This window comes from Clupea harengus, chromosome 13 (assembly GCF_900700415.2).
Source record: "Clupea harengus chromosome 13, Ch_v2.0.2, whole genome shotgun sequence".
NCBI classification, from domain to species: Eukaryota; Metazoa; Chordata; class Actinopteri; order Clupeiformes; family Clupeidae; genus Clupea; species Clupea harengus.
Window position 1 is genome coordinate 6,569,596 of NC_045164.1, and position 9,094 is coordinate 6,578,689.

Below are 9,094 nucleotides of genomic sequence, written 5' to 3' on the forward strand. Positions count from 1 at the left end.
GAGCTACAAACACACTAATAGACTGCCGTGGCAAAATACAAAAACAATGACCTGCCGCTATAACACATGCCTGTGTGTCATATTATGTTGTTGAGCTATTCATGAGTGAGTCCAGATGTAGTGATAAGTCCGACCAAAGGTGATCATTCTCTGTAGTTTTCTGCTACTCATAACAATAGAAATGGAGCAAAAGCATGGGTATGTCCTGGTCTTAGCTGTGTGACAGGTGTACTAATGTTTTTCTTCTTGCCATTGAAAGGGCCAGAATCCCTTCCAGCTTGCTAAGAAGTAACTCGGCCCGACAGCAGTTGCTGCCGCATCTTCACATAAAACTACAACAGGAAACTTGAGGAGAATTTTGGAGATAATCTTTGAGTTTCTGATTCGCCACTGGGATTGCCATGCCAACGGATTTCCCTGCAGACTGAGTGAAAAGCCTGCAATATTGGCTGGTACCACAAGGGGGCAATGTGGGCTGGCTGACCTCTCGTTTAAAAGCAAAAATGAGGATATGACCTATGACCTTTATGTTCTCTATCAAAGGCTTCATTGACATTGACAGAAAAAAAACTACAGAAAAAAACGCAAGATGCATTTCATTTTTGTATGACCTTTTGTCTGACTTTCTGATTTTGTTCACTATGTGAAAGACTTTTTATAGAGTATTATAATTTCACTTCATTTTATTTAATTTTTTTCTATATTTTGATGCAAGCTACTGTGATCCCAGAATTCAGTGCAGCTCACAGAACCGGCCGATGACCTGAATATGCACGCTCGATTAGCAGGCGACTGTGTGCCGTATCAGGGTCATGTCCAGGTGTGCCTCAGAGTCGCCTCTGTCGGGCCGTGACTCCTTTAACCACAGACACCAAAAAGCTTTCTTCTCACATGATTCCTGATGTCAGACCCACACTGCCTTCTGCTAGCCAGGGTCCTGCAGGGTAGCCGTCAGGTGAGGATGAGGAGAAAGGATGAAGATCTACTGATAAGGGAGAGAGCTCAGAGCTCTTTTACAGTAACAGAGCACCACACAAGCTGTAGTCACTTGTCACAAATCCATAGCCAGCTACTCAACTTCAGGAACACTTTGTGTATTCCTGAGGGGCTGTTTGTAGTAGTTGTCATTCGTTTCACTCCATTGGCTGTTGACATGATAGTTGCCCATCAGCCGAAGGTTCCCCTTAGGCCTGGACCCCGGCTAACAGACATGTTCTCACATAGCGAGACTCAAGCTTATTATTATAGTACTACACACAACAGGTGTTTTACGTCTTGAGAATTTCAGTAGGAGGGGGTTTATTCGTGCAAACACTACTGCATGATCTCTCATAGAAATTATAGATGCCACAGACAACATTCATGATTTCTGAATCAAATCCATGTAAAAAGTGTTTCCTGCATGATTTACATCAGTTGTCATTATCATCATTACTTCCATTCATTAGTATAACAGGTGATTTACTAAGATCCTTCTGAGAGGAAGTGAAGTACCACGCTGCCATTTTAGGTCTACAATACAGTTGCATAGTTTCTTTCTCAGTGCAGAATTTTACCTTCATCTGTGAGTAACTGCAGCAGGAAGTACAGTACTCGTGCAGAGTCATGGTTGGGCAGCTAGCGTGTGCTGGAGTTATTGTTGTTGTCTACTCTAGTGGAGACTTTTTTTCATTTCTATCTCAATTGTTCATTTACGATGTTGTTTTCTTCTTCATTTTGTGTCATTTTTCATTACATTTGTTTGTCAGGTGACATAGTCACGTGTTACTGACGAAGACAAAGGGAGTTAGTTGTCTGAATGTGACTGAGGATTGGAGGCATTTGGCCTCTCTGTGCTGTGTGGAGGAGCTGGAACAGCTGAGACACTTAGCCGTGCTAAATTTGTCCTGGAAACACTGAGCGTACCCCTGTCACCACTGTGATGATGTGTAGGGCTCTCAGCGACTCACTCAAACACCACGGGGAGAACGCCAACACTGATGTATTGTATTCACTGTGTATTGAAACGATGGTTTGCCATCAGTTGTCCAGTTATCCAGACTAAGCTGGGACTGAAATTGATGTGTTTAATGCCAGTTTGCTCCTGAGATCACGGAGAGCAAATAGAGGATGGTACCATCATTATCAGTGGCACCAGTGTTGGTTTCAACAATGTTCTGCAGCACAGAGTCTCTGCACGCCATCTCTGTTCACTCCCAGTGTTAGCCAAAGACATTAGCACTGTAGAGTGTCTCTGGGTAGGATTTCACCTCTATCAGCATCTACAGAGGGGCAGTTTATTGCTCTTTTTCATGTATTTACCACTCTTCTCTCTTTTTGTTTTATTTTGTTTTCTTTTCCGAAAGCCTAATGCACAGAAGCATTCCTGTTGTCGTAGCGACACCTGCCTTCCGACCTGCTCAGAACTTAACCAGCATGCACATTTGATCACTGACCTTGTCGTTACAACTTGACTGAAGATAGTGTAAATAATTTCACACTGCTGTAATTGACAAAAACCAAGGGGGTGCTTATGAAAACTCCTTAAATTTGCCTTCCCGTGTACATATATCTGCATTCACATTCTTTGCAGAGTAATGCTGACGACCCCCAAAAGTAACACCACGGTTGAGTTGTCATGCTCATTTAAATAAATGACATCACAAACTCTAGAAACCAAACGTAGAAAGAACACCGCGCACACACACACACACACACACACACACACACACACACACACACACACACACACACACACACACACACACACACACACACACACACACACACACACGCACACATCTTGTTAAAAAAAGAATATGAGGAGAGAGTCCCCAGCATAGTCCACTGAAAAAGCCTTTATCATTTGGCTATACCTGTTTTTTCACTTATGTTTGTTTGACAATATGTTTGGGCATTCTCTCAGCCTCCCTGAAACCTTTTGGACATTCTTGAATCAAAAGCTGCAATGAAAAGCATGCTGTCAAAATTAGACACCATCCAGAAGTGTGATGTGAGATTTAGAATATTATAACGTATTGGTATTTGTTTATTATTGTATTATTTAAGCAGATGTGAATTATGATGCTTTTTTTTAATGCATGTTTAGTCCGCAGTCTTCATTGAATGATCCCAAATTGGATCAGTCTCTGTTTTAGACTGGGGTCAGATCTGCCACAGACCCGCCCCCCCCCCGAATCAGAATTACCAGCTCCCAATACCACACCATCACCTTGGAATTGATCAAGTTTAACACAGTTAAAAATTCAAAATCTCTTGTAAAAGACGAATGGGAAAAGTCGCTTGGAAATCATTAGACAAGGAGCGCACACTAAGTCGATTATTTCCTCTTCCATAAACTGCTATGATGAAATAGTGACAGGTGGATGTCAACTAGATCACTCAGCTACCACGAGTACCTGATTTAGTGTCAGGTGACATGCTATCGTTCATTCATATTTTGGATACTTGAGGGTTCATTTAATAAGAGGGTAACTTTATCCCCCCTATTTCCTTTTGAAGTAATGGAGTTATAATTTTTACAAAACAGGGCATGTATGCATTTGGGTTTAGGTACGTTGCATTGCGTATATTTGAGGAGGAGAGATTTTGCACATCAGTAGAAATATAGCGTGATTTAACCACATGTTTTTGAGCAAAGGTGTATGATGTTCATACACCATGACTTTTCTTTTAATACGCAGGACATTTCCCAAGAGCAAAGAGCGAGCACTTGTTCAGTGCTTCTGTCTCATTTGATCTTTTGTGCACACTGTACTCCTCATGTGATATATTAAAGAAACGTGAACACTAGATGTAGTTGAACGTTTTTCTGTAGCAAAGAGAGGAAAACAGCTAGGCTAACAATGATGATGTAATTCTGAAGGTATGGGGGGTATGAGTCATACCCATGCATCTTATCTCAGTCTCCAAGGTGTTTTGCATTTGTTTAAATTTTTCATGGGCTGAACAATGTGACTAAATGCAGCAAAAACATTTGAAAACAAACAAAACCTGCAAAAAAGAGGATTATCTTTTCACTCAGAATTCATTCAGAATTACTTCATTATTTCTAGCAATGAAACATTTTTATTTTTACAACAAAATCAGACAACTGCACCCTTTAACACGATTGCATTGATCTAAGAATGCTTTTTTTGAGTTAGCTTGTAAACATATACAAACTGCTTTTTATTCTCTTCTTGAGTGTGGATCTAAACACGTGCCTGGTAATGCTGTAAATAGCTGTAGTGTGAATAAGTGAGTAAGTACAGGCAGGTATTTACGTATATATATATTGTGATTCTGGGTGACCATAATGACATGTATAGGATTGAGAAACCAGGATGGTGCTGATATTTGAAGAGTACACATTGATACTGATGAAACGATTTAGCAGCATGCTGCTGTTTAGCAGATGCTGTTGAGTTGAATCTGAATCTGAGTTGAAACTGAACTGTTGTGCATTGTACTTTGATGCCAGTATGCTTTATGCATTCAAAGTGTTTCCTAAAACATCACTTTAGTTTTCACTTTCTGTGTTTGTTTAAAAAAAAAGTGGCATTTGGGATAACTAACTCACTGTAGTTCACCAAAGACTCCATTTAATTTTCACTGTTTAAAGATGCAATGTGTAGTTTTTTTCTTAAAAATACAAACGACTTTGGACCAGTAATGATGTAATTCTGAAAGTAGGTCTTAAAGCATTTTCATTTTTGACAAAAAAAACTATATATTTGCACTTTAAATGTAAATTGTATTATGTACTGTATGTGTTATGTAGAGATAAAGATGTATTATATTTTAAATGAACCATGCTTGATTATTTTGTATTTTCATGCTTTTCAGACCAGTGAAAACCATAACTGTACCTGTAAATGAATTTGAGGGCATTTATTTCAATGATTTACTTACTTACTACAATGATGTTGGTTTTTGTTTTTGTAATTTACTGACTGATCGCCTGCATGCTTTGGGTCCTGTGCACTATTTCCGCACCCTGAGTGGACAGCCACCTATGTCCTCCGCGTTTCTATTGGAGAGATCACTGTGTGACAGACACAACATTACAGTACAGTTCACATTACTTCTCTATTGAAATGTTTGCAAGCTAAGCATTGAACTGAGATGTAAAACTTATTTTCTTTAGATTCACTGTGATCATCATTATCAAATGTCAGAAACATTAAACTCAGTCGAAAGTGGTTGTATGGTAGTCTGAGTGTCTCTGCCTACCTCCCCACCCCCGCCTCTCTCTCTCTCTCTCTCTCTCTCTCTCTCTTTCTCTCTCTCTCTCTCTCTCTGGCCTTTTTGTCACAATATTTGACAGTAATGTCATTTTTTATTCAGATGTCAAGTAGGCTACTAAAAGAATGAAATGTTACAGATTAAATTAAACATATTCATAAATCAAGAATTCAATGGAGAAATATTGTTTGCACTTTTTTTATTAATCATAGTTGTTTTCAGGAAATACATTACGCACATATTTTTTATAACTTTCAATAACCAGGTCTGCATCTTGTGAAACCCCTTAATACCACTAGGGGGCGTAGTTTTGTCATCACTCTCTTAAATGGTGTTGCACGCACATCCTCGGCTTCAACCCGCCACTTCAGTCTGAACAATCGTCCTGAGCGTAAGGCGTCTAGTTCTCCACTGAGGAGGCTGTGGACAAAATGCTGCTAAATGAAACACGAATATTCGCTGATCAATGAGATGATATACCGACTCTACACTCGGAAAGAGACCGCGAAGTAAATGCAGGTGAGATTAGTGTTTGTAGCAACGCGTTTCTTCAAGAGTTTAGTCAATGCTTACTATTAAATCAATGTTGTTCATTATTTCACAGCTAAGAGGGAAAGGCTGAATGTTATAGATTCAACTGGTTACTGATCTGGTTTCATTAAAATAACGAATTATAAAATTGTTTTGATATAAATTATGTCTAGATAAATCTCGATAAATCATGTATCTAGTAATATAGACATATTCATATGTTGACCATGCAATTTTAAAGCTAGTGTCTTCTCTTTTTTGAAAAAGTATGCTTCCAATTCAAGGGTTAACGTTATTTAGTTTTCCTTATGATACAGTAGTTTCCTTTGGATTGCCATTTAGATAATTAATGGGGGAAGAAGCAATTATCTGATCTTAGTTCATTTATTCCTGACATTTTGTTCAATTATTCAGACCTAATTATATGTGTTATGTGTGTATTAGAATCTCCTCAGTGTCCATTTCTGCATTCCTATTCCATTAGGTTTACGCAACTGTGTGCTTCAGAGACTGAAAGTGTGTGTTTCCCTCTCGCCTCCTCTCCTCTTAGTATCTCTCACATGCACCAGTGCACGAGACGGACTTTGTCATTCCATGGTAGGACTTCCCAATATCTCTTATGACTGAACAACTCCTCCAGCAAATATGATCTCTCTAAGTTGTCCCCTTCTGATGATGATAAAGTGCTACTGACTACTATTTGTGGATATCTTGTGCACTATCCAAAAAATAATCCCCAGCCTGGGAACTCTTGTCCTATGGTGTGCACTCACCCTGTCGCCATGGGCAACGGATCAATCAAAGGCTCACGTCCGGAGGAGAACGGCGTGGGCTCGTCAGGGGCGGGGCTTGGGGTGAAGGTTGCCCCCGGCGGTGGAGGACTGGAGTGGGAGGCGGAGCTTCTCCGAAGCCGCCTGGCTCGTCTGGAGGAGGTGCTGGTGCAGCGGGACCGCGAGTTCCAGGCGCAGGAGGCGCAGCTGCAGGCCCTCCGCCACGAGCTCGATGCCAAGCTCGCCCAGATCGACAAGCTCCAGGATGCCATCGGCTACAATCACCATGGCAACGCGCCCTGGCAGGGCTCCCCGCCCATCCTCCCGACCGCAGGGTCGGTGGCGCGCCACAGCCGGCGCCTCCTGAGCGTCATCAACCAGGGCCCTCCACGCTTCCACCGCGTCGCCGCGGAGGTGCACCGACGCCTGCGTGCCAAAGAGGGCGTGTCCGCCGAACCCACCTCTTGCCAGTTTGGTCCCACCCACCACCAGAGCAGGGCCCATCACCTGTCCAGGGAGAGAGCACAGGTGCGCAAAGACTCAAGGTAAGTGACAATCTCATTGGCTACCTCCAGTGTCAGTACCAGGACAACTATTATACAGTAATAGTTTGATATTGATAGGAATGAGATATGAAATACTGTACATTCACTGGCCACTTTACTTACTACACCTGTTCAACTGCTTGTTAACGCAAATACATGTATCTAATCAGCCAATCACATGTCAGCAACTCAATGCATTTAGGCATGTAGACATGGTCGACCTGCTGAAGTTCAAACCGAGCATCAGAATGGTGAAGAAAAGTGATTTAAGTGACTTTGAACATGGCATGGTTGTTGGTGCCAAGCGGGCTGGTCCGAGTATTTCAGAAACTGCTGATATACTGGGATTTTCACACACAACCATCTATAGGGTATAAAGAAAACGGTCCAAAAAAGAGGAAATATCCAGTGAGCGGCACTTCTCTGGGCGAAAAGGCCTTGTTGATGCCAGAGGTCAGAGGAGAATGGCCACACTGGTTCGAGATGAAAGAAAGGCCTTGAAGCAGATGGGCTACGGCAGCAGAAGACCAGTCCGGGTGCCCCTCCTCTCAGATAAGAACATAAGAACAGGAAACTGAGGCTAGAATTTGCACGGGCTCACCAAAATAGAAATGTGAAGACAATAAATAGACAATAGAAGAATGCAAAATTGTTGCCTGGACTGAGTCTTGATTTCTGCTGCATTCAGATGGTAAGGTCAGAATTTGCTGTAAACAACATGAAAGCATGGATCCATCCTGTATCAACAGTTCAGGCTGTTGGTGGTGGTGTAATGGTGTGGGGGATATTTATTTGGTGGCGGTGAGTGTTTGGTGTAAGAACAGGTAGAGGTGGCATGGTGGCTGTTTCTCCAGACGCCTTTTCCAGATGCATTTTTAATTGATGACATGAATATCAAACCTCACACTTCACATCCCAGACAGACAATATCAGGCCGTCGTCTCCTCATCGCTTTGAAAAAGACTCCACTTCAGAGCAGATGGGAGATCCCCTCTCACCACAGTCCTTACACTGGTCCTTGCTGTCCGTGTTGTCTAGAGGCATAAAAGGCATTAGGATAATATATTATGCCACACTTGTGTGTTTTTTGTGTGTGTGGGGATGGGGCTTATACAAGGAAGTGTTTTTTGGGGGGTTGTGGGGGATAGTGCGTGCATGCGTGTGTTTGTGTTTGTGTGTGTGTGTGTGTGTGTGTGTGTGTAGGGAAAGGGTCCTGGTTGCCTTCATTCAGTATCCAGTGAGGGGCTGTCCACATGGCCAAGGCACTAATGGATTCCCTCTGAAGAGTGGGGAGGAGTGAGGGGCTTTGTCTCATGTGTAAATGAGAAGCTCCTGGTTAAGAGCGGGGGGGTGGGAGAGACAGGCAGACCAACCTCAAGATGCCTCACACACACACACACACACACACACACACACACACACACACACACACACACACACAACACATTAATCTGTAAACACATGCGTACGCTCACACTTGTGTAAACACTCATACACACGCATGCACACACACACACACACACACACACACACACACACACACACACACACACACACTCACACACTCACCCACAAAGACAGACATGTTTGAACACTCATGTACACACACAGCAACATGCATGGACAGACAGTGCACAGTCTCATTCACAGACACAGACACACTCTAACATATACACCAACACAGTCTCATTCACAGACACACTCTTATACCTACACCATCACAGTCTCATTCACAGATACACTCTAACATATACACCATCACAGTCTCATTCACAGACACACTCTTATACCTACACCATCACAGTCTCATTCACAGACACACTCTAACACATACACCATCTATACATATTATCACTTTAGATCAACATATACTATCATACACTGACATAGCAATATAAAAGAACAAACAAACTTCAGTGTAGCAGTCACGGTTTCACCCTGTATGAGCACATCTATGTAAGAGACCTTTGTACACCCGCTTGGTTGAGTTCAGACACTGTAATGGATCTGAGCTCCATAACT

The 9,094-nt window shown here is 42.2% G+C and overlaps 1 protein-coding gene across 1 annotated transcript in view; it reads left to right on the forward strand.

Moving 5' to 3' along the window:
- The window catches only part of col13a1 (collagen, type XIII, alpha 1), a 116,722-nt gene extending 111,539 nt beyond the window's left edge, over positions 1–5,183 (forward strand). The window contains exon 38 of the mRNA XM_031579553.2: positions 260–5,183. Within this exon, the coding sequence (XP_031435413.1) occupies positions 260–292 (33 nt within the window). The 3' untranslated portion in view covers positions 293–5,183. The remainder of the gene's footprint in view (positions 1–259) is intronic.
- Positions 5,184–9,094: the final 3,911 nt, after the last annotated feature.